The sequence below is a fragment of the Salvia hispanica genome, chromosome 2 (assembly GCF_029641045.1).
Source record: "Salvia hispanica isolate PSC_SH4W2 chromosome 2, Shi_PSC_v1, whole genome shotgun sequence".
Lineage (NCBI taxonomy): Eukaryota > Viridiplantae > Streptophyta > Magnoliopsida > Lamiales > Lamiaceae > Salvia > Salvia hispanica.
In genome coordinates, this window is record NC_142693.1 from 25,581,979 (window position 1) to 25,608,695 (window position 26,717).

The 26,717-nt window shown below is 38.3% G+C and overlaps 2 protein-coding genes and 2 pseudogenes across 2 annotated transcripts; 1 reads left to right on the plus strand and 3 right to left on the minus strand.

The window, feature by feature from the left end:
* The first annotated feature begins 5,364 nt into the window (after positions 1 to 5,364).
* On the plus strand, positions 5,365 to 6,107 carry LOC148931925 (uncharacterized). Its single transcript, XM_089064955.1, has 2 exons — positions 5,365 to 5,723; positions 5,795 to 6,107. Exons 1-2 carry the CDS (start codon positions 5,365 to 5,367, stop codon positions 6,105 to 6,107), a joined length of 672 nt encoding a protein of 223 aa, XP_088921081.1.
* A 604-nt stretch (positions 6,108 to 6,711) lies between these two features.
* Positions 6,712 to 8,647, minus strand: LOC125190450 (receptor-like protein 54; annotated as a pseudogene).
* A 957-nt stretch (positions 8,648 to 9,604) lies between these two features.
* Positions 9,605 to 22,102, minus strand: LOC148931926 (receptor-like protein 41; annotated as a pseudogene).
* Positions 22,103 to 22,312: 210 nt separating this feature from the next.
* Positions 22,313 to 25,690, minus strand: LOC148931927 (uncharacterized). Its single transcript, XM_089064956.1, has 3 exons — positions 24,898 to 25,690; positions 22,869 to 24,834; positions 22,313 to 22,817 (listed from the first exon to the last, which is right to left on the minus strand). The coding sequence occupies exons 1-3, from the start codon at positions 25,688 to 25,690 to the stop codon at positions 22,313 to 22,315; spliced, it is 3,264 nt and encodes a 1,087-aa protein (XP_088921082.1).
* Positions 25,691 to 26,717: the final 1,027 nt, after the last annotated feature.

Here is a 26,717-nt window from a genome sequence, read left to right on the forward strand (position 1 = left end):
GGACATAGAACTAATCATGCCTGTATAGTTTTGTTTTGACAATGTGGGACCTACACATTTTGACGCATGATTTTTTTAATAGTATTTCTCATTTTTGTTACATTTATTTAAAGACATGTTTTTATAATTTTATTAAATTAATAGTATATTTTATTGGTGAATAAAATGCATATCAATCTAGACTTTATGGACTTTATGTGAGATAATGGAATAATTACTAAAAAATAATAAGCACAATGAAGCATTAAATTGTTTTTGTCTCATTTTAGTAAACTAATAATTAATCAAAATATTGATAAACTTACTGATGGTTGCTTTACAATTAAATTGAAATAATCTTCAATATTGATAAATTTATTCTTTTTTGTTACGTTTTATTCACAATAATTTCTTTATACAAATTTAAATTTACTATAGATGCAAAAAGTTTACTTGAATTCTTAATTATTAACTTTTGGAACATTACATTGAAGCTCGATTAAAAAAACAATTAGTGTTATTGACTCAATTCACTATATTTTGTAACAAATTAGAATTTGATATATGATACTCCCTCCGTCCCTGATTAAGAGTCACACTTTTTCATTTCGGTCCGTCCCGAATTAAGAGTCACACTTCATTTTTACCATAAATGGTACTAGGTCTCACATTCCACTAACTTACTTCACTCACATTTTATTATAAAACCAATATAAAAAAGTGGGTCCCACATCCCACTAACTTTTCAACCAACTTTTCTTTACATTTCTTAAAACCTAAAACCCGTACCCGGTCAAACTGTGACTGCTAATGGGGGACGGAGGGAGTATATAGTTATATATTCTTAATTCATGTAATATTTAATATTCTAAAGATATATAGTTAATGATATATGATATATAGTTACATATTCTCTCTTTTAAGTTCTTAATTTGTGAAACTTTGTGTTGATCTCAATTAAAAAATAATTACATATTTTTAATTCATGTAATATTTAATATTCTAAAGATATATAGTTAATGTTTTCTCTTTTTTTTTTAAAAAAAAATATTAGAGTTGTTGTATATTCACTATATTAACAATAAATTAAATTTTGATATATAATGGAGTAGTATAATTTATACTGATTGGGTTTGTGATTTTGATTTTAATTATTTGTTCCATAATTTAATTTTTTTTTAAATTCTTAATTTGAGTGACAGAGTCTTACTAGTACTAGTCAATTAAAATAAAAATATTATTTGATGTAACAAAGGCTATAGAAAATAACACAAAAATAGGAGAACACACGAAAATACGATAACACAAAAAAAAATACTTCATCATAATAACTATATTATTTTATTATAAATTAAAATTTGAAAAAGAAAAATGTTTTAATTTTTAGTAATTTTTATTTTTTTCATATATTAAAATAAGTGATTTCATTGTTGTATATTTTACGATATTAAAAAAAAGCTATAAATGAATAGTAATTCTATATTAAGTTTTCAAATTATTTTATAATTAAATATAATATTTTAGTTATATGGTGTTTAAATTAATACTACTATAATGATAAATTTGTAATCTAAATTAATATTTTTTAAAATACGTATTAATTAACATGGCAAAAAGATATATATACATATGAATTTTTATGAAATCCATTTATAACTTTTATGCATGATTCAAGTTTATCTCTAATTAATGAACATGCATATAGAATTATAGATAAATGTATTTAATTTGATTTGATTTTCCTTAACTAGATACATATTCATTTAATATGATATTAGGGTAAATTAGTCACAATATAAAATATAGCTATGTCAAAGTGACATAGGGGTATTATGGCTTGGAGACATTATGTCTCTAAATCACTACTCTTTCCAGAATTACCAATTTGTGGCTCCTGTGAGGGAAGAAGAGGGCCAGCAAGACAGGAACAGGAAGAAGAGGACAACGAAGAAGAAGACAGGGAAGAAGAGGACGCGGAATCAGGGAGTGTGGAAGGGGATGAAGTAGTAATATCTCGACCACCTACCGAGGGATCGTCACGACCAACTGTGAAGAGTTCATCAAGTAAGATTGGGAAGGCAATGCACAATGTATTAAGGGGATTTTCAACAAGGAAGAACAAAGGGAAAGCTGCAACAAAATACACTCCTTCGGGGAAATAGGTTTTTGATATGAGTTGGTTTCATATGTATCTTTCAGTTGAACTTATATGTTTTAATGGTCTTTGGTGGAATTTTGTTTATAAATATGTTGGTATTTGTTTATTTTTAAACAGGTTTTGGTCACATAATTAAGGTAAATTCTTGCAGATTTTTTTAAAAAATTGACAATACAAAGTATCGATTGTCAAACACTCATTCCACCTGGTTGAAAAAAATGACAACAGAATTCATCTGACATAATAACTGACAACTAAAGTCAATATAAATCATAATAATTGTCAACAACATCTACCACAAAATGTTGATAAACAAACATAGTAAATGTCAAATAAGATCCATCACATATGCCCAAAAACAAACATAGTAAATGTCAAATAAGATCCATCACATATGCTCAAAAACAAACATCAACAATATTCAGCCTCGAAGCCATGCCCTCTCTTGTCAGCCGTTCCTGCAAATCAACAAAAATTGTCAATAAAAAACCTAACAGCTCTCAAATACACAAATCAAATATATACCATGAAATTACTGAACAGCACCGTCTGTGCAATTTCTTCGGTCATGCCCCTCTTTCCCGCAATTTCTACAACGGCGGGGAGCTCTCGGTTCATCTTCCTCGCGGACATCCATTTGATTACGTATCCTCCTTCTTCTAATTCGGCCACGCCTTCTAGGAATCAACTGCTGAGGGGTGATGCAAAATTTCCAAGTGCATCAAATGAATTTTGACCATAGTACTGTGATCTCTATGTACTTAGGTAGTAGGACTTATCTATGAGGTCAATCATGACGTGACCTCTGTCTCTAGCAACTGCACAACCATGTGAACAAGGGATTCTCCACGTCTGCCACTTACCACAACTGCACATCGAATCAAGATACCTGACTTTTTGTACATTGTTGCCCTTTGACACTCCATTTTCTATTCTTCCTCGAGTTCGGACATGATACTTCCCTGTATCTCGGTCAACTACAGTAATGTAATGTTTTCGCCCCTTTGAGTCATTCTTAGCAAGCATGTCCCTCGCCCATATGTGGTAGTTGAACTACTATACCACCCCAATACAAACTCACAAATACTTGCATGATTTCTGCATCAATTATTTTTTCCAAAAACAATAATTAGGAACATTTTTCCTATAAGCCCTAATTTAAAAAATTGGGTAAAACTAACAAATGAAGCAAAATAAACATGAATAATGATGAATGTAGCTAAATTGAAGTACAATTACCGGAACTTATGGAGAAAATGTTGGAAATCGACCGAAATCGTCGGACATCAGTGGAAATCGCGTCAATTCATGAGCTGCTTCGCGTCTGGTGTGTTCTGCTGCCTTCTGCCCGATTTTAAAACACGACCAAAGACTCACAACCTATATGCGTCATTACCCAAAGACGCACAACCTATATGCGTCATCTCTGAAAGACGCATAACTATTATGCGTCATTATAAAACGCAGTATTTTATGCGTTTCCACTTTAAAGACGCATCAGTGTTATGCGTCTTTCAATAAAGACGCATCTGGGTTATGCGTTTTACTTACAGTGACGCATAATGCTTATGCGTCACTCCCTGAGTGGGAACAATTCTATTCTTCTTCATTAAAATGGAATGCAATTACTAGTCTAGAACAAAAGAAGAATTCTCCCCTTGATTTATAGTAAGAGTGTAGAAGAGCATGCTAATCACCTTAGGGTTGTGCTTGAAGTGTTGAGAATGCATGCCTTATATGCCAAGTTATCCAAATGCACTTTTTGTGTTGATGAGGTTGTGTTTCTTGGATTTGTTGTGGGGAAGGATGGTGTGAAAGTAGATGAGAAGAAAGTGAAGGCGATTAGGGAGTGGCCTACACCCAAGAGTGTGAGTGAAGTTCGATCTTTCCATGGTCTCGCAAGCTTCTATAGGAGGTTTGTGAGGCATCTCCCCTTAATCACATTGTGAAAAAGAATGTAGAGTTTAAGTGGGGAGAGGAGCAAAAAGGGCCTTTAACACCTTGAAAAATGACCTTACTCATGCCCCTTTGTTAGCCCTTCCCAATTTTGACAAGACTTTTAAGCTAGAGTGTGATGCTAGTGGAGTGGGGATAGGAGGAGTGCTCATGCAAGAGGGGAAACCCATAGCCTATTTCTCCGAAAAGCTTGGCCAAGCCCAATCAAACTACCCTACATATGACAAGAAGTTGTATGCTATAGTGAGGTGCTTAGAGAATTGACAACATTACCTCATGCATAGGGAGTTTGTAATTCACACCGATCATGAATCCATTAAGTTCCTAGGGGGACAACATAAGCTTGACAAAAGACATGTTAAGTGGAGTGCTTTTCTAGAAACTTTCCCTGATGTGATCAAATATAAAAAGGGGAAGGAAAATGTTGTTGCCGATGCCCTTTCTAGGAAGCCTCATGCACTTCCAAGTGATGATGTCTTAATTGATAACCGTGTGATGCATGTGAGAAAACAAGTGCTTGTTGTGTGTGCTTCAAAGTATGTTGGTTTTGAGTTCATAAAAGACTTATATAAGCATGACCACGATTTTGCCACTACTTTGAAGCATGTGAAAAAGGATCTTTTGATAAATATTATAGGATGGATGGTTACTTGTATAAAGAGAATAAGCTTTGCATTCCTAATTGCTCTCTTCGTGACTTGTTGATTAAGGAGTCTCATTTGGGAGGCTTGATGGGGCACTTTGGGGTGTCAAAAACTTTTGATATTTTGAGTGAACATTTCTCTTGGCCTTGTATGAAGAAACATGTTGAGACATTTTGTGGTCAATGCATAGAGTGTAGGCAAGCCAAGTCTAAATCTAGTAACTTTGGGCTTTATACTCCTTTACCTATACCTACACACCCTTGGGTGGACATCTCCATGGATTTAGTGCTATGCCTACCCATGTCTTCTAGAAAGAATGATAGTATTTTGGTAGTGATAGATAGGTTCTTCAGGATGGCTCATTTCATTCCATGTAGGAAGACGAATGATGCTAAATTCATTGCAAATTTGTTTTTCAAAGAGGTGGTCAAATTGCATGGGATTCCAAAAACAATTGTGAGTGATAAGGATGTCAAATTCTTGAGTTTCTTTTGAAAGACCCTTTGGGCAAGTCTTGGAACCAAACTTCTCTTTTCTACTACCGATCATCCCCAAACGGATGGACAAACGGAAGTAGTGAATAGGTCCTTAGGTGCCCTCCTTCGTGCTCTAGTTTTTTAGAATAAGATGTCTTGGGAGGAGTGTTTACCTATTGCCGAATTTGCCTACAATAGGACTTTTCATTCCACTACTAAGTTGTCTCCTTTTGAAGTTGTGTATGGATTTAACCCCCTCACCCCGTTGGATTTGTCCACGGAGGACTTGCCTTTGCAAATTATGCTTGATGTAGGGGGAGAGGAGAAGGTTAAGTTTGTGGAAGAGATGCATACCCATGTGCAAGAGAGGATTCGAGAGAAGGAAGAGCAAGTAGCGCGCCACGTGAACAAGGGGCGCAAGAAGGTGGTTTTTGAACACGGTGATTGGGTGTGGGTTCATCTTAGGAGGATACGCTTCCCTGACAAGACCAAGGGAAAGCTAGCCCCAAGGTGGTTCTCGTGTTGGAACGCGTCAACGACAATGTCTATGTGATCGACTTGCCCGGTGAGTATAATGTTAGTTGCACGTTCAACGTCACTGATTTGAGTCCGATTGATTTTGTAGGGAACCCGGATTTGAGGACAATTCATTTCCAAGAAGAGGAGGATGATACGAACTCACGTGGTGGACCCACGACGAGAGCCATGACGAGGCGGCTTTGGGATGTACTGGCAACTTTCATTCAGAAGTCCAAGCGGGAGGAGCCTAAGATGACGGAGGAGCCAAAGTTGAGGATCGTGCTGAAAAACGAGGGTCGACCGAAGTTTCCAGAGAAAATGCCAGGGTCAGGCGTTTTTACATGCGAAAATCGCCCGACTGGGCGATTTGGCTAACACACTCAGAAGAACGCCCGGGCCGAGCATTTCGTGCGCCCGGCTTGCTCTTGAAATTCGCCCGGGAATAGGGAAAATGCCAGAGCCAGGCATTTTCGCCTGTGAAAAACGCCCGGTCGGGCGAAATATCCGATACTTAGATTTTGTGGGCCAACTTTCTATTTTTGGACTCATAGTATAAATACCTCTTGATGTCATTTATTTTCCTTAGTTTTTGTTGAAATTATATGCTTGAGAGATTTGTTCCTCTTGAAGAGGGTTTCCTATCCAATTCCCTGATTTAGGTTGCTTGTTTCATCAATTCCTAGTGAAGCATGGATCAAGTAAAGGTATGCTTTGAGGTTTGTGGTTCCCTTGAAGATCTAGCCATGGATGTATGTTAGTTATGTTGTAAGTGTCTTAGCTTGCTTCATCAATGACTATGTATCTCAATTTCCACCCTATCCAATATTATTTCCTTCTTTGTTGATCTTAATTTCTGTATTTCTTGTTTGGTTGCTCTTATTGATGAAATAGAAAATCAATTCTCACAAAAAAATACCTAGATCAAACATCACAATTGGGTAAATCCTTGGGAAATGGATCATAAATGCATGGATCCTTATCATGTCAGCTCATTGTAATTGTATGATACATTCAAGATTGAAAGAAATAGTTTCGTGATATCCTCTGGTATTCTCCCGGTGAGCTTGTTTTCAGAGAGGTCGAGCGACCCAAGCTCTGTCAATTCACCCAATGAATTTGGGATGCTGCCAGTGAAAGCATTCCTGGATAAGTTGAGAAGATAGAGTGAGCTAAGACTACCAATTGCATCTGGTATTTCTCCTTCAAAATGATTGGAGGACAAATCAATGCATGTAAAGTCAGGTCAAATCTTCACAAGCTTCACTTCAATCCCTTTGACGGTTAAATTCACTTCATTGTGGTAGTAACTACTGACACTTAAAAAATTAGAGTTTGAGCGGTTGAGCCTACCATGTGTAGGACTCTTGTAGCATTATTCCTCTCAAACTCGAGAAGTTTAGCAGACTCACATTCCCACTGAAATTATTTGAAGATATATACAGAATTTGAAGATTCGGCCAACTTCTCCTACATCTCAAGTCTCCATGGAATTTGTTGGAGCGCAAAACAAGTATGTGCAACTTCAACGGCAGCATGCAAGGGAATCTACCGTCAAGGTTGTTGTTTCCAACATTCAACACCTCCAAGTTCTTACAATTTATCAGAGACTTAGGAACCTTCCCACCTAAGTTGTTATTACTAACATCAAAGGTTTCTAGGCTACACTTACTAGGAAATTGATCAGGTATAACACCACTGATTTTGTTTCCCCTAAGATTGAGCACTTCACTCACAAAGCTTTTGTTGATCAGGCAAGAAGGTATGCTACCACTCAAGTTATTGAAAGACAAGTCGAGAACTCGGATTAAAAATGCATTGCATATGGAGGTTGGAATCACTCCGGTTAGTTGATTGTTTCCAAGAAAGATGACAGAATCACTACTATTTGGAGAGGTTATAATTGAAAAAAGCAACACAGGCCGTAACAACTTGTTCGACTGCAAGTCAAGGTACTCAACAATTGCAACAAAGTGAGGCTTTTCTAAACCTGTCAGAAGATTAAAAGAAAGGTTCAAATAGCCCCTTCCAGTTTCCCAAATCCAACTAGGAATGTCCCCTCCGATGTGATTGTTCGAGAGGTCCAAAGTTAGTAGAGAGGATTGATCTCCAAGATATGGAAACTCGTACATATTGCAGGATGCCAAATTTAAAATAACAAGCTGGGGGAATCCATCGAAATTCGAGCTTAAGTTGGTTGTGTTGATTGACAAGTTGTTGTAAGAAAGGTCTAACCGCTTAAGCTTTGACAGGCTTTGAATCTTTTGCAGATGAAAAGTGCCATCGAACAAGTTGCCAAAAAGCGAGAGTGAGGAAATATTTTGAAACTGGAAGGAGCTAGGAACGGGACCTTTTATCATATTGTTACTCAGGTCTAGCAATTCAAGATCGTTTACAACGGGAAATTCTTCGATGTGTCCACTGAATTGATTGTCGGCTAGCATAAGAAAACGAAGCTGAAGGCAGGAGAAAGAGATGGTGAGGAATGCTACCATTCAATGAGTTTCGGTCTAACAATAAAGAAGAGAGGTTCGTGAGACTTCCGAAATCCAAGTTAGAAAGATCTATGCCTTCGAGTTTGCCACACAACTGAAAAGAAGGAAGTGAGCCGGTGAGGGAGTTTCTTGATAAATCTAGGCTAACGAAGTTTGATAGGTTAGAGAGCGTGGATGGGATTGATCCCACGAAACCAGAACCCGACAAATCAAGGTGTCTCAAATTTGTGAGACGATGGAATTGGTTAGGAATCTCACTCGTGGTGAAGTCATTGAACGAAAGGTCAAGGCTCCACAAGTATGTTAACCGGAAAAGGGTTGATGACTCACCCATTCCGCCAGAGATGCCTTCGCCGATGAGGACCAAAGCGACAACACGGCCGGCTCTATCGCATTCCACGCCGCCCCATTTGCAACAATCATATGTTCGATTCCATGTTACTAAACCTGTAGACAGAGATGAATTGACTACTAATTCGATCTTGAGGTCAAGTAGCAATTGTTTTGATGATCAAGGCACCGGCCTTCGACAAACATTATGAAGAAGAAGAAGGATAGAAGCGAAGAAATTGCCATTCCAAAGCCAAGAGAAAGAAAATAATGCACTCTGAACTTGAGCTTATGCAGTTAAAGATTCTAAATAGTGAGTGAATACTACTGAATCATTAGCCGGCCAATGTGGTGCTTACACGTCATTCTTGCAAAACTGAATAAGACAAATTTGGGCGGCAAAAATGTTGGTTGAATCTTGCAAATATGATGCTTTCATCAACTATTGTAGCCGGCAATTAACCAAATTAACAACTCAAAATGAAAGCCTTTTAGCAATATAATTATACAACAAACAAACATCATACTACTATATATGGAAAACAAAAAAAATAAAAAATAAAAGAGGCAACTGCTACGATCCGACGATTTCATTTTTTTATTACTTGATTTTCAAAAAATTAAATGTTCCGGACCAAAAACTTTGTATTTCAGTCATATGTTTATTACCAAAATAATACTTTACTTTTCCTCGTTCCATCACTTTGTTATGTTACAGATTCTAGTTTTAAATAAAATGTGAGCAGAATGGGTTAGTGGAAGGTGGGACTCTATTACCATTTATAGTAAAAGTGAACCGGGACTCCTATTCGCGGATGAACTAAAATGGAAAAACGGAACTCCTATTCGCAGATGGAGAGAGTATATGAGAAAATGTGGTGTTCATAGATCAAATAGATTCTCTCTCCTGATAGACTAGTTTTTGGGAATAGTTTTCTTGTTGTTTGGTATGTAACACACAAGTTTATTTGTATCATGTTTTTAAAGAATAGTTCACACACATCATATGCTAATTAAACACAAACCAAAATGCTTAATAGATAATAATCCTCACTGATGTTGTTTCCTAACACAATTCCTCCTCTCTGCTCTTCTTCTTATTCCTCTTTCATGCCATCTTCTTCTTCCTCTCTCGTAGTATATCTCATCAACAACCACCTCTATCTTCTCGAAATATCTTTCTCTAAAGCTTCTGTGGCATAAAAGTGTCCATACAACGCTTCCAAATCCCACAACATAACCAAATGCAGCAAACACATATTCCCACTCAATCTCCTCATCTTTTAGTTCTGATGGTGTTGAACCGGGTCCACGAGACCTGCTGCAACTTCTGTCTAGTGGGAAACCACATAACCTTGTGTTTCCTTCAAACAAATCAGCCGAAAACGTTTGGAACTGACGACCAGTTGGGATCATCCCTGTCAGCTCATTGTAAGACACATTCAAGATTGAAAGAAATGTGAGTTTCGTTAGCTCCCAAGGTATTCTCCCGGTGAGCTTGTTTTCTGAAAGGTCGAGTGACCCAAGCTCTGCCAAATCGCCCAATGAACATGGGATGCCGCCAGTGAAAGCATTCCTAGATAAGTTGAGAAGATAAAGTGAGCTAAGATTACCAATTGTGCCCGGTATGTCTCCTTCAAAACGATTGGAAGACAAATCAATGGATGTAAAATCAGGCCAAATCTTCATGAGCTTCACCTCAATCCCTTTGACAGTTAATGTCACCTCATTGTGGTAGAAACTATAGTAACCTAAAAAATTAGAGTCCGACCGGTTGAGCCTCAGATGTGTAGGACTTTGAAGCATCATTCCTGTCAAACTCGAAAAGTTTAGCAAATTCAGACAACCACTGAAATCATTTGAAGATGAATCCAGAATTTGAAGATCCGGCCAACTTCTGCAACATCTCAAGTCTCCATGGAATCTGTTGCAGCGCAAAAAGAAGGACACGCAAGCTCAACGGGAGCATACAAGGAAACTACCCTCAAGGTTGTTGTCTGCAACATTCATCACCAGTAACTTTTTACAATTCCCAGCGACATAGGAACCTCCCCGACTAAGCTGTTGCTACTAACATCAAAGGTTTGTAGGCTACACTCACGAGAAAATTGATCGGGGATAACACCACTGATTTTGTTTCCCCTAAGACTGGGCACTGCTCGCACGAGATCTTATTCGATTAGGCAAGGAGGTATGCTACCACTCAAGTTATTGAAAGACAAGTCGAGAACTATGAGTGAATATGCATTGCAGATGGAGGTTGGAATCACTCTGGTTAGTTGATTGTTTGCAAGCAAGATAACAGCATCACTAATATTTGGAGAGGTTAGAATCGAGGAAAGCAACATAGAACGCAACAACTTGTTCGACTGCAAGTATAGGTAAGCAACGGATGCAACAAAGCGAGGCCTTTCTAGACCGGTCAGAATTTAAAAGAAAGGTTCAAATAGTCCTTTCCACCTTCCCAAATCCAACTAGGAATTTCCCCTCCGATTTGATTGTTCGAGAGGTCCAAAGTCGTCAACGAGGATTGTTCCCCGAGATATGGAAACTCGTAAATATTACATGATGCCAAATACAACAAACTAAACTTGGGAAATCCATCAGAATTTGAGGTTAAGATGGTTGTGTTGACTGACAAGTTGTTGTTAGAAAGGTCCAACACCTTATGCTTTGAAAGACTTTGAATCTTTCGTGGTTGAAAAGCGCCATTGAACAAGTTGACAGAAAGCGAGAGAACGGATATGTTTTGAAACCGGAAGAAGGAGCTAGGAAGAGGACCTTGTAACCTATTATGGCTCAAATCTAGCTCACGAAGATAGTTTACAACGGGAAATTCTTCGATTTCTCCACTAAATTCATTGTAAGTTAGACTAAGATAACTCGGAGAAGGCAAGAGAAAGAGATTCCTCGCTACCACTCAATGAGTTTTGGTCTAATATTAGATCAGAGAGGTTTGTAAGACTTCCAAAGTCCAAGCGAGAAAGTGAGCCCGTTAGATAGTTCTCGCGAAGGTCTATGCTTTCGAGTTTGCTGCACACATGAAAATAAGGAAGTGAACCAGTGAGGGAGTTTGTTGATAAGTCTAGATACACAAGGTTTGATAGGTTAGAGAGCTGATAAACTCGTAGTTTAGCAAGTGTTTTGGATGTTTGAAAGTGCATAATTGAGTATTTTGTAGCACATTACTTGAGTTTTCATCTATGATCCACTATTTTAGTGTTTTGATGAGTTTGTCGAGTTTTTGTAGTCATAAGAGGTGGAAACGGACGAAAATGGTACCAAAACCAGCGGTCGGGCGATTTACTGCAGCTGGTTGAGCGTTTTTACACTCAAGACCGGGCATTTGGCCTCCCAGACCCGGCATTCCCACTGTCCCCGGGCGTTTTCCGATGAAGAATCGCCCGGGCCGGGTGTTTTGCGCTATCTAACGACATAAGAAGAACGCCCGGTCGGGCGTTTCTTTACTTAAAAATCGCCCGGCCGGGCGATTTGCTCGTATTGCTGATTTTTCTTCTATTTTCGCCCCGGGTATAAATAGGACCTGGGGTTCGACCTCAGCATACTTTCCAGACGCCCCAGAAGCAGTTTCCACCTTTGAGAGCCAATTGAAGTGACGAAGAGTCTAGTTCATCAACAAGTTTGAAGACGAAGACGATTTTCCCATTCAATTCACCCTTGGGAGTATCTTCTATGGATTTCTCTTGTGAATTTGCATTGAATATGAGTAGCTAAATCTTTAGTAGAGTTTTGGTGAAGACTGCAATGAATGCTTTTGATTAATTCAAGGACTTTTGATTACCTTTGCTCTTGTGATTTCTTTGTTTCGTTCTTGTGCTTTTTCAATTCAATTGCTTAGCTACCAATTGGGTTTGTTGACCTAGTTTTGAGTAATCAAGAGATACCTAATTAGGATTGATGAAAGAATGAACAACACCTAGGTAATTTGCATTCGAGAGAAGGAATTCTAGAGTGAGGGCTTGAGCCTTTTGTTTTAAGGAGTTAATTGTGAAATATTAGAAGGAGACTTCAATATTAATGGTTAATCAACTGGTTAAGTGCACTCGAGAGAGGGCTTAGTCTAGACTAGCGGCTTTCCTAGTAATCCTAGAGACTTCATATGGGTAATCGAAGTTGTTGAGTTGTTCACATCGTGTTCATTGTAGTTGGATCCAAAGCTCTACCTCATTCTCTTATTTGAAACTCGTCTTTTGTTGCGTGCTTTTAGCTTGTTTATGTTTAATTGTTTTTCAAAATCAAAACCAACCTTTCCGGATTTTCTAGATAGTAGTCAAAATCGGTTCGTGGTACTTGAGTTGCACAATTTGTCGCCGTGGATACGATACTCGTACTTGTTTATTACTACACTAGCCCCGTACACTTGCGGGTAATTCTCGTGTTTAAAAATAAATCGAGTTATAAAGTGAGCTGAGATTACCAATTGCATATGGTATTTCTCCTTGGAAACGATTGGAAGACAAATCAATGGATGTGAAGTCAGGCCAAATCTTCACAAGCCCAACCTCTACAATTTTCACAGTTATTGTCACCTCATCCCGATAAAAAATGTTTGCACTTAATATATCAGAGGCCGACCAGTAACGCTTACATGTACCTGACTTTGGAGCATCATTCCTCTCAAACATGAGAAGTTTAGCAGATTCAGAGTGCCACTGAAATTATTTGAAGACATATCCAGAATTTGAAGATCAGGCCAACTCTTACCGCATCTCAACTCTCCATGGAATCTGTTGGAGCGCAAGACAAGAACCTTGAAGCTCTCCGGCTGCGATTTGCAAGGGAAATTACCATCAAAGTTGTTGTTTCCAACATTCACGGCTAAATCATTACAATTTGACAAAGACTTTGGAATCATCCCACCTAAGTTGTTGTCACTGACATCAATGGTTTTTAGGCCACACTTCCAATTAATTGTATCAGAGATAACACCATCAATGTTGTTTCTACTGAAAAGCATGTTTCGAGCAGTTTCGCGCGAATAGAATCCTGCTTGTATATGGAAAACTCTACAATCCACTTTTAACCAGATTCAGTATTATTCGAGTAGTTCGCACGAATAGAATCAGTATATTATTATATTGTGTTTGCTTGTGCATTTATAAGATGTTTTATAGACATTTAAATGTATATGAAGCAAACAAACTCTAAGTCTTTTGCTTAGTAGACCGGTTGTGGGCGACGTACACTTTAAGGTAACATGGTCAGTTCTATGCAATGCTTTGCAAAAGAAAAAGAAGAATTTCACAACCCAGATAGGCTTAGACTACCTATCGTGAAAGGTTGCAATGTCAATCCGATTATTTCTAAGCCTTTCTAAAATAAGATGATGTTGGTGTGGTATAGCACTAAATGGATCTAGCAGCAAGACGCGTCTTTATGCTATCTACTGAAAGACTAGGTCTTGATAAAATATCATTTCTTAATCTACATACGTTAGCAATGAGCATACGATATTGATTATGCACTACTTTGACTTATCAAATGGTGCGGGTTTTTCGCAACCCAATAATCCTGATATATTGGGCAGTGGTGATTAATATCTAGCGATACTAGGATTGCTATTATGTTGAATCGTGCGCGAAGTGAGTCTTGTTTTATAATGTCCTCAAGAGGAACTTGAACAAGGTTTTATTATTCAGAAAACTGGCCATTTGAAGTTTTATTACTCTATGAATAATAAATAAGTGTTTCTTGCAAAGTCCACTCTTGGAATTAATAAGATGTTAATTAATTAAGTACATAGCAAATATTAATTGATTAATGGGCATTTATATCTTAAGCGCGGGAAATAAATAATATAAATAATGGAAACCCAGATTACTTGTAATTTCGGATTTGGATGGGGAGTGCAATATTACTTTTGTAGTGGCTGCTCGTAATATTCCAATTAAAAGCTTATATTAAATTGGGGTTCAATTTAATTAGTAAAAAGCTAATTGGAGGAGCTCATATTCAAAACCTTCTATAGATCCCTGACTTGGCCCAATATGAACTTAATATAAATAGGAGAATAAAGGAGACAGAACACAACTTTTTCTTGAAAATCACGCCAGTCCCAAAATGTGAGAGGGAACGATATTCTCTATTATTCTCCTCCGTGAGATTTCCAGCCCCTCCTCCGTGAGGAATTTTTTGTCTTCTTTATTCGAGTCCTAGTATTTTGATAAGATCAGCCCACCCTGATATCGAGATACAGTTTGGTCAGAAGATCTATGGTCTAGTATTGAAGATCATCGTGGAGAAGGTGCAAGCAATCGACGATTCTTTGATGAATTAAATCGGTAACTCTAAACCGTAGAATTCATGTTTTAAGATTTACTTTCTTTGAGCATGAATTATTTGCGTTCTAGCATGCAATTATCTGTTTAACATGTGAATTGATTAATCGTATAATCGGTCAAATATATCTGTGTCTGATTTATTTGTTTTGTACAAGTCTTCCATTGCGCAAGGGGCACCAAACCCCATCAATTGGTATCAGAGCCAACTTTTGGCTTTGATTATGTGATTAATTTCATGGTATGTGAATTGCTTGAATGAATGTTTTTCTTCGTTGCGTGGCTGTTAATTTTCGTATGGATGAACATAACGTATGAACGAAGAAAAGAAAAGCTGCGACTTCTATGCTACGTGTTTTTTTGGGATGTTTTGTGCATGAATATGTGTTTAGATTAATCATTTCATTGATAAGTAATCATTACACATATATGAGAATTGTTTGTTTATTCCCAAAATTCATATGAGATTCAATTTATATCCCTTGTCGCATTACGCACGGAACGAGATTTTAATTGACTTGGCGGCGGTGGCTTTTGGTGGCTATTCGAGAGCCTGTTGACGTGATCCAGCGGCTCCAGCGAGAGCAGCGACGCAGCTGCACCGATAGCGGCGATCTGCAACCGCGGAGACGAGCGTTGCAGCAGCGGCGAGCGGGCAGCGGTGGGTGCGGTGACGCTGCGATAGCAGCGACGGCATCCCACAGCGCAACGGCGGTGGAGGTACGGGAAGCAGCGGTGATCCGGCTCGGGGGCGATGGCGCAGCAGTGTTGTCAACGTTCAGACGACGCAGCGCCAGGTGCGTCCACGCGAGCAGACGGACAGCAATGGCTGCGTTTCAGTGGAAGTACGACGATGCAAGATTAGGGTTTCCTAACTCTTGGGATTAATTTTGGAAATAATTCAAGATTAATTTAGAATTAAGATTTGACTATATCTTGTGGATTTTATATATTATATAAGATTTGATTTTGTATTAAATCATGGATTAATTATAGATTTTATGCTTATTTTATGGATTTGTAGGAATTTAATTCCTAGATGAAACCTAGTTAAATTTGGATAATGACAATCTAATATTTATCCATATCTTATGGATTAATGTGGATTTATCCATAGACAAATCATAGTTGGATTTAGATGATGATAATATTATTTTATTCTTATCCTATGAGTTTATATGAATTTATTCATAGATAAATTCTATAAGGATTTGGATAGTTATAGTATAACATTTTATTCTTATCTTATAGATTTATATGGATTTGTTCCTAGAAAAATCTTGGACAGATTTGAATAATTATAATATAATATTATCTTATTCTATGGGTTTATACAGATTTATTCCAAGATAAATCCTAGATGAATTAGGATAAACATTTATATTAATTTATTTATTCCTAGAGATTTGAATAGATTTAATTCTATTAAGACAAATCTTAGATGGATTAAAATAAGAATTAATCCAAGTTATCTTTATCTTCTGGATTTATGTCCTAGATAGATTAGGATGTTAATGATATATAAGAAAATCCTTATTTAATTGGATTTAGATAAATTTATTTATCTAAGAAATCCTAAGTAATGTTTGATATATTCTGGATGTCTATTCTAAATAGAATTAAGATTTGTATAAATATTTGTTGATAGGATTTTATTTTTATCTTATTGATTATGATAGGAATGTTTCTATCTAGTAATATCCTAGTACGATTTAAATGATGATAATCCTAGATCAACGTTATCTTGAATCGTAAGATTTGATTTTATCGAAATAAAATTTAGAATAATCCTAAATGGATTTAGATAGTGTACACTATCTTGATAAATCCTAAATGAATTTGAATAAAGATTATCCAAGATAAAACCTTATTATTTAATTGATTCTCCCTTGACTAGATTATATAATTTTCGATAATTATCATGTGTGTTTAAATGTCATGCATTAAATGGATTTATCTGTTTATTTGATATTTATCTATTTTAAGTGGATTATCTGCTTATGTAATAATTATGCAAAAACCATATAAAAATATCTAAGTGATGATTCCAACAAGTTTGTTGTATACGGTCTCCATCGATTGGTTTGCAAATTTATGAAGCCTTTTTCTAATATTATCGCCACCAATACTGTGGGGACAATAATCCTAAGAAATAGCGAGTTCACAAGGGCAGACTTCTCAAATATAAATAGTATGAACTAGAAAGTAGTTTCTAATATTATCGCCACCCATGCTGTGGGGACAATAATCCTAAGAAATTACAAGTTTCAGAAGTTCAAACAGAATTTATGAGATAGCTTGGTTTTGTTATCAGCACATGAGCATTGTTATGGGAGTGTGTTGTAGAAACAAGATTCTGTAATGCTAAATCTGATGGTCGTGCTTAGGCAACATTTGGCGGCCATGCCGTGCTGTGGTCTCTGGACTATTCGTCGGTGTTGTGACCAGTAAAAATGCTAAAATTTTAATGTGTATTGACCTCTGCTTGAGAGTACAAAATTTTAATTTTACAGTTGCAAGATACATAATTGTTTTGTGATTATTTGCGATTATGTATTGAGCATAAGTATGTGATAGTAAATTTATTTGTCAAATCTTCATTATGTCATTCAATATTTGTCTACGATCCTTAAAGAAAGTAAACTCGAATGCCTAAATTATGTAGACCGAAAACGAAAATGGATAAGATTCTCATCGCCAAAAGATTGGAGTTTATACTCAATGATTCATGTCCTTCGTTTCCTCGACATAATTCCACGATGAATGTTCGAGAATGCAATATGCATGTACTTGACAAGCTATTTGAGGAATAAGGTCAAGCTATTTTCCTTTAAGTAGCTCGACAAGTCTTGGTTAATGAAGATGAAAGATGGATATCAATAGAATCTGTCAAGATGATTCGATTGGAATATTCTAGAGTGACAGAATGTTTTGAGGATCTTTTGATCACTCAAATAGTTTCTGACACAAGTCATCGCCTAAAGTAATAAGAAATTACCTCAAGAAGGTTTAACTGAAAAGTAGAAAATCTTCATAATAATAGTCGTTATATTACTGTCAGAGGAAAGTAACATGATAGATGAAGCATTCATAAATGCTGTTTTTTTCTTAAGTCCTAGTTCATTTGAACAAAAGACTAGACATGGAAAAGGGAGAGCCTGAATTGTCATCAAAGTTTGTTTAAAGCGAGAAAAGATGCTTTGTGAGTTGGATTAACCTATTTTATAGAAGGACAATGACTTACATGACAATGCAACTTCTAAGTAAGAGATTTTGATCCAGTTAGGTTTTTGTTGCAGTGGGAGCTATTAATGCTTAACTATCATTTTATGGTTGATGCTTAAGGCATCATAGTATTAAAATAATATAAGTGCGACAAGGTTGAGTATTCAACAACACATCAACTTCTTAATCATTGAATGATAAAGTATTTATGGCTCTTAGTCTTAAGGCCAAGAAAATACTTAGCAGTTGTTCGAACTGATCTAGACTATCAAGAGTTGAGAAAGTCTATTTGATGCACTATGAATTAGAATCATTTTATTTTTCAAGAGATTCAGTATACTTATAGAAGTGCAACATAGAAAGACTAGCAAGTCTCAATGGTTTACACCATAAGGAGATGAGCAAAGGGTTGTCCAATCTCCATTAACGAATCCAAGCATTCATCTAATGAATGGGATAGTTATGTAAGAAAGAATCGAAGTCTTTCTAAGACAAGTTTGATTAAGTGATGAGTTGTACTCATTAAAATCTTATCATTGATGGGATAAACATTAAAGAAACTACCAACATCAGTACCTTCTACAAACATGAGTTGTGGACTAGAGCGACTCTAGTCTAGCACATCTCAAGGTGTAATGTTGTTCCAACACGTGTTGGAAAAGTGTCCAAGAAATTGGAGTTGAGTACTGAGGCATGTTTTAAGGTTTGTCCCAGATGATGTAAGGTTATAAGTTCTATAATATTCAAAGATATAATTCTTGTATGAAGATCAAGAGATCAACTACAAGCCTAACAGCGTGATAGCTCTCAAAATAAAGAGAGAGATATTGGATTTTCCACATTACCAAGAAGTCATACCATTAGAAACTTTTGCACTAATAAAATCAACTTCAGTACCTAAGATTGTAAGAACCATATCGTAGTGGGAGCGTTCCACTGGAACACAATAAGTTCATGGGTCTAAGAGTGTCGTAAGACTCAGTCTTAGATTAACTTGAACATAATCCCTTTAACTACAATGTAGTATTGGTTAATTTGGATAATCATCTTTGAAGAGGTGATAGATTCCATATTACAATCTAAGATAGACAACATGTTTTACAAGACTTGCAATATTACCTACAGACTGTGTCAGTCGGTGGGAGCAAGTATCTTTGCAAGTGTAAATGTGGATCTCAAATGGCTAGACAATGACAATGGGTTATGCCCAAAGAGAATTATCTTCTCGCTATCATTGTGTCAGGATTTATTCGATCATATTGTCTATTAGAACTTACATAAATTAGAATGCATGTATTATGATTATCAAGACAGCCTTCTATAAATAGAAGTCTTGAGGAAATCATCTACTAGAACATTCTAATGGATATGTAATTAAGGACAAGAAACGCATGATTGGAAGCTTATATAGATCTTCGTGGTCTTAAGCAAGCATCTAAATCAGAGTATATGTGTTTTATCAAAATTGTCAAATATTTAGAATGTGACTTGTGTCCTTAACAGTGTTGTAAGCACAAGGAAGATGAAAGTGCATTACATATGGTATTATTGGTACTCTACAATGATGAAATCTACAAAAGTTGCAAACAACAAAGATTTGCATCTGGCGTACGAAAACTGGTTGTCTACCCAGATTTTAGGATAAAGGATTAAAGAGAAACTAATTACATTCTTAGAATTTTAAGTCCTTTTAAGATTGCTAGAAAGAATGATGAGATTCTCTTAGGATCCTATATTTATACATTGCTTGGAACATTTCAACATTAGAAATTCCATGAAAAAGTTTATACCTTTCAAGATAGAATTGTCGTGTCTCTAGTTAAGTGTCGTTTGACACTTAGTGAGATCAATAATTATGAGATTGGTTTCGGAGATAGTTGTCTCATGTATGCTATAATGTGTACTAAGTTGGATATTAGTTGTGCTTATGCATGAAAAGCGTATATCATATTAACCATGGCAATGGACTTTGATTGAGGTAAAGAGTATACCATAGTGCTTGAGAAAGACTAATTGTTATATTCTAGTTTACCAGTCATTCATGTAATATCCTTGGGGTTACACTGACTTAGTTTTATGACTAATCAATAATCGAGTAAGTCATCCTCCGAATATGTGTTTACCTTAAGAGTATCTTCCCAATAGCTTTAATCATACGTTTGAGTATTCCTATGAGTATTACATTTGGAGTATAACTCTAGTGAAGGCTAACTCAAGGGACACACGAGCTAATAAAGCTAAGCAATCACATAGAGAGATGAAATTAATTAAAGATCAAGTACCGCAACAAAGACATTATGGTGGAAAAGATATGATCAGAGAACAACCAGGCAGATTTTTCACATGCCTTTGTGGCAACATTGATGTGGATCCATGTATTTTATGATCCATTTCGCAAGGATTACCCAATTAATGATGTTTGATCTAACTATTTTTGGGAGATTGATTTTCAATTTATCAACACAAGACACAAGATAATAAAGATCCAACCAACAAAAATTGAATCTAAACAAGAATGGATGGAAGATTTGGAATGGAAAGCATGTGTATAAAGATGAGATAAGAGAGCTACAACCATAGGACCTTAACAAAAAAGATGGAGACAACCCTAGGCAACTTTCATTAGCTCTATCACCCCTTGGCTCCACTACTCAATGGATACACTCCATTGATGCATACCTTTACTTGAATCAATCAAAGATGGAAACAAGCAACCTTCAAGGAAGGAATTGGATACAATCCTCAAAGAGGAAACTCTCTAGGGTAGAAACTTTAATTCAGCAAAAATCCCAGCAAAATGGAATAACATCAAGAGGTTTTTATACTAAGGGTCCAAAAATAGAAAGTTGGCCCACAAAATCTAAAAACGGCAGAATCGCCCGGTCGGGCGTTTTTCACAGGCCAAAACGCCCGGCCCGGGCGTTTTCCCTGTTCCCGGGCGAATTTCCACACTGAGCCGGGCGCGCGAAACGCCCGGCCGGGAGTCCTCCTCGCGTCCTCAGGCAATTCGCCCGGTCGGGCGATTTTCACATGTGAAAACGCCCGACCCGGGCGTTTCTTCTGAAATCTCCGGCCGGCCCTCGTTCTTCAGCACGATCCTCAACTTTGGCTCATCCGTCCTCCTAGGCTCCTCCCGCTTGGACTTTTGAATGAAAGTTGTGAGTCCATCCCGAAGCCGCCTCGTCATGGCTCTCGTCATAGGTCCACCAAGTGAGGTCGTATCATCCTCCCCTTCTTGGAAAGGATTTGTCCTCAAATCCGGACTCCCTACAACATCAAACGGACTTAAATCAGTGACGTTGAACGTGCAACTAACATTATACTCACCGGGCAAGTCGATCACGTATGCATTGTCGTTGACGCGTTCCAATACGAGAAAAGGCCCATCTCCTCTAGGGGCTAGCTTGCCCTTGGTCTTACCGGGGAAACGTATCTTCCTAAGATGTACCCACACCCAATCGCCGGGTTCAAAAACCACCTTCTTGCGCCCCTTGTTCACATGGCGGGCCACTTGCTCCCCTCTCTCTCGGATCCTCTCTTGCACTTGAGTATGCATCTCCTTCACGAACTTAGCCTTTTCCTCTCCCCCTACATCAAGCATAATCGACAAGGGCAAATCCACCGCGGACAAATCCAACGGGGTGTGGGGGTTAAATCCATATACAACTTCAAAAGGAGACAATTTAGTAGTGGAATGAAAAGTCCTATTGTATGCAAATTCGGCAATAGGTAGACACTCCTCCCAAGACATATTATTACCAAATACTAGAGTACGAAGGAGGGCTCCTAAGGACCTATTCACTACTTCCGTTTGTCCATCCGTTTGGGGATGAGCGGTAGTAGAAAAAAGAAGCTTGGTTCCAAGACTTCCCCAAAGGGTCTTCCAAAAGAAACTCAAGAATTTGACATCCCTATCACTCACAATTGTTTTTGGAATCCCATGCAATTTGACCACCTCCTTAAAAAACAAATTTGCAATGAATTTAGCATCATTCGTCTTCCTACATGGAATGAAATGCGCCATCTTGGAGAACCTATCTACTACTACCAAAATACTATCATTCTTTCGAGAAGACATGGGTAGGCCTAGCACGAAATCCATGGAAATGTCCACCCAAGGTTGTGTAGGTATAGGTAAAGGAGTATAAAGCCCAAAGTTACTAGACTTAGACTTGGCTTGCCTACACTCTATGCATTGACCACAAAATTTCTCAACATGTCTCTTCATACAAGGTCAAGAGAAATGTTCACTCAAAATATCAAAAGTTTTTGACACCCCAAAGTGTCCCATCAAGCCTCCCAAATGAGATTCCTTAATCAACAAGTCACGAAGAGAGCAATTAGGAATGCAAAGCTTATTCTCCTTGTACAAGTAACCATCCATCCTATAATATTTATCAAAAGACCCTTTTTCACATGCTTCAAAAATAGTGGCAAATTCGTGATCATGCTTATATAAGTCCTTAATGAACTCAAAGCCAACATACTTGGAAGCACACACAACAAGCACTTGTTTTCTCACATGCATCACATAATTATCAATTAAGACATCATCACTTGAAAGAGCATGAGGCTTCCTAGAAAGGGCGTCGGCAACAACATTTTCCTTCCCCTTTTTATATTTGATCACATAAGGGAAAGTTTCTAGAAAAGCACTCCACTTAGCATGTCTTTTATCAAGTTTATGTTGTCCCCCTAGGAACTTAATGGATTCATGGTCGGTGTGAATTACAAACTCCCTATGCATGAGATAATGTTGTCAATTCTCTAAACACCGCACTATAGCATACAACTCCTTGTCATATGTGGGGTAGTTTAATTGGGCTTGGCCAAGCTTTTCTGAGAAAAAGGCTATGGGTTTCCCCTCTTGCATGAGCACTCCTCCTACCCCCACTTCACTAGCATCACACTCAAGCTCAAAAGTCTTGTCAAAATTAGGAAGGGCTAACAACGGAGCATGAGTAAGGTCATTTTTCAAGGTGTTAAAAGCTCTTTCTTGCTCCTCTCCCCACTTAAACTCGACATTCTTTTTCACAAGGTGATTAAGGGGAGATGCCTTAGTAGAAAAATCCCTCACAAACCTCCTATAGAAGCTTGCAAGACCATGGAAAGATCGAACTTCACTCACACTCTTGGGTGTAGGCCACTCCCTAATCGCCTTCACTTTCTCCTCATCTACTTTCACACCATCCCTCCCCACAACGAATCCAAGAAAAACAACCTCATCAACACAAAAAGTGCATTTGGATAACTTGGCATATAAGGCATGCATTCTCAACACTTCAAGCACATCCCTAAGATGATTAGCATGCTCTTCTACACTCTTACTATAAATGATATCGTCAAAATACACCACCACAAATTTTCCAATGAAAGGACGAAGCACATGATTCATCAAACGCATGAAAGTGGAAGGAGCATTAGTCAATCCAAAAGGCATAACAAGCCATTCATATAAGCCAAATTTGGTTTTAAAAGCGGTTTTCCATTCATCCCCTTCTTTCATGCGAATTTGGTGGTACCCACTTGCTAAATCAATTTTGGAGAAACAATAAGATCCACATAGATCCTCAAGCATATCATCTAACCTAGGTATAGGGTGCCTATACTTAATGGTGATCTTATTGATGGCTCTACAATCCACGCACATTCTCCAAGTCCCATCCTTCTTAGGTACCAAAATAACGGGGACGGCACAAGGTGAGAGAGATTCTCGAATCAAACCTTTGGCAAGGAGCCCCTCGACTTGCCTTTGAAGTTCTTGAGTCTCCTTTGGGTTTGCTTTATATGCCGCCCGGTTGGGAAGAGAGGATCCCGGTACAAAATCGATTTGGTGCTCAATCCCTCTCACGGGTGGGAGCTTGTTTGGAAGCTCGTCCGGGAAGACATCCTTGAAACCTTGCAAAACACTTTCAATCAACAAAGGACAAGAATTAGTGTTAGTATTTAAACATAAATCGTTTCGGACCATGAGGAGAATGGTTGAACGGCTTTTTAGTGCCCACCCAAGGTCGGGAGTCCTAGCTAACAAGCAACCTTTTCCCTCTCTTGCTTGTGGTTTTTCTTGTTTAGGTACTTTATTTTTACTCTCACCACCCCCACTCTCACTTGGCTTTTTTAGCTCACCCTCACTCACAAGCCTTTTCTCTCTATCCCTTTCCCTTTCCCTTTGTAGATGTTGATGTGCCTCAAACACATCCTTAGGTAAGAGGGGCTTCAACCTAACCTTCAAACCATTCACCATGTAGAAATATTCATTGGTGAAACCATTCTTATACACCCTCCTATCAAACTCCCAAGGCCTTCCCAACAACACATGACAAGCCGTCATTGGAATGATATCACACATCACCTCATCCTCAAAGACACCATTCTTCAAGGGAACTAAGCATTGAGCCTTCACCTTTAGCTCTCCGGACTCCCCTAGCCATTGAAGCTTGTAAGGATTGGGATGTTTGTCAACTTTCAACTCCAACTTGGCCACCAATTGTTCACTTACCACATTAGCACAACTACCTCCATCAATAATCACCAAACAAGTTTTAGTTCGTACCTTGTAATTCATATGGAAGATGTTGCACCTTTGCTCCTTATGCTCTTCAAGGTCGGGTTGTACATTGAGCATCCTTAGCATCACTAGTGTCTTCAATCCCTCATCCTTTTCTTCCCCACTAGAATATGACATACACGGCTCCACACTTGCCTCCTTGCCTTCTACCACTCCATCATCCTCATCCTCACTATGCACGCTACCATCTTACCCAATAACCATCACCCTTTGGTTAGGGCACTCACGTGCATAATGACCATAGCCCTTACACTTGAAACATTGCACCTTGCTATTTTCCGTTGAAGAAGGATTTTTGTTAGCTTGTGGGCTCGGGTTTGGCGATGCCTTGTATGGTGTCTTGCCTTGAGTAATAGGTGAACTCTCCATCTTCTTGGAAGGGGTACTCCACTTGTTTCCTCCCATCCCGGTTTGGTTAGAGGCCACCCTCGCCTTGCTAAGAGCCACTTCTTTTCCTTGCCTCTCAAAGGTTTCGGCAAAACTTAGTACTTCCCCCAATGTGATTCCCCTTAAAGCCTCAATTTGGACTTTATGCTTCAACGAAGTGTTGAGACCATGGATGAATCGGTCTTGAGTGGATTCCTCCGATTCATTCACTCCAATCTTGTTCATCAAGGCAAGAAGTTCATAGTAGTAATCCATCACACTCATGGATCCTTGCCTTAGGTCTTGAAGTTCCCCACGAAGCCTGTGATAATAGGACCTAGGCACAAAGGACTCCTTCATGATTCGGCACAACTCATTCCATGAAGGCACATCTCCCATCCTAGCTATCCTCCTTTTCCTCAACACATCATTCCACCAAGTATTAGCATTACCCCTAAATTCGGCCAATGCAATCTTTACCTTGTAACCCTCGGAATAGTTGTGGAGGGAGAAGATTTTCTCCACTTGAGATTCCCACTCCAAGTAGGCCTCGGGGTCAAACTTGCCATGGAATTCGGGTAGGTTGTGTTTCAAGGTCTTGGACGGATCGTCAAACCTCGGTCGGGGCTCCTCCTCATAGTACCTATCCCTCCTAAATCTATCCCCATAAGGCTCCATCCCTCCATGTTGGTTTCCTACCCCAAAACGACCATATCCCCCATTTCCTCCTCCAAACCGCCTATTGACTCCATTACCCCCCCCCCCCCCCCCCCAAACCTTCCATTCTCCAAATTGTTAACCCTATCCCGTACATTCCCTCCTTGCCACCCCTCATACTCCTCCTCTTCCACATTTTCCTCCGTACCCTCATTGGGCACGACGTTGCCCATAGGAGTGGGAGGCCTCGTCCCCCGTTCTTCCTTCCAAGTGTTGAACTCTTCAAATAGAGTGTTTTGGGTGGCAAGCATGCGAGCTTCAGATTCTTTTGCCCGAACATCCATTTGGGTCATCAACTCTTGCTTGAATTCCTTCATCATTTGTGCCATCATGCTCACAAGATCACCTTCGGGTTTGGAACTACTTGAACCCGCCCCCTTCCTTACTTCCTCCTCATGGACGTCCCCCATCTTGTTAGATCGAGTAATAGGAGGCATCCAAGTTACCTACAAACACAAGAAACAAAGACTAGAAACTAGCCTTAGATATTAGCAAAATAAGAAAAGAGATTTAAGAAGCTAACTCACCCCAATGTAATATCCCAACACCCCCCAAGTCACTCACCAATGTCACTCGGTAGGTTTAGAATATAGTGGGGCTAGTATCACACACTCTCGATCCAATTCCCACTCGTTGGCGCCCGGACAACTCAATCAAGGTATACACCTCAAGAATATATGGACACCAAGTAGTAAATACCAAAGTAATAATGATTAAACATATGAAAGCAAAGAAAACTAGGCCTAGAGCAAACACACACACTAAAGAACACAAGACATGGGATGAAGCTTTATGCTGAAATCTGGCTGATCTTTATGAATTTTTTTGGTATTGATCCCCGCGCCCAATTTGGATGAATTTTAGTGGATAGATTCCCAAACAACTCTAGATCAAGGGAAAAATAGCCATATATAGTCAGATTTGATGATTGGATATGTTTTGTATGGTTTTCCCCAACTATGCCAAAACAGGGCAATGATGTTAATCT

Bases quoted from the DNA above. Each gene is read 5' to 3' on its own strand.
- LOC148931927 (XM_089064956.1), bottom strand. From the start codon at position 25,690: ATGGAGCCTTATGGGGATAGATTTAGGAGGGATAGGTACTATGAGGAG. The intron at 24,835-24,897 runs GTAAGGGCTATG...TTATTGGGTAAG, and splicing joins CAAGGTGCAATGTTTCAAGT to ATGGTAGCGTGCATAGTGAG. The intron at 22,818-22,868 runs GTATGCTATAGT...TCTCATGCATAG, and splicing joins CCCACATATGACAAGGAGTT to GGAGTTTGTAATTCACACCG.
- LOC148931925 (XM_089064955.1), top strand. From the start codon at position 5,365: ATGTCTTGGGAGGAGTGTTTACCTATTGCCGAATTTGCCTACAATAGG. The intron at 5,724-5,794 runs GTGGTTCTCGTG...GTATAATGTTAG, and splicing joins AAGGGAAAGCTAGCCCCAAG to TTGCACGTTCAACGTCACTG.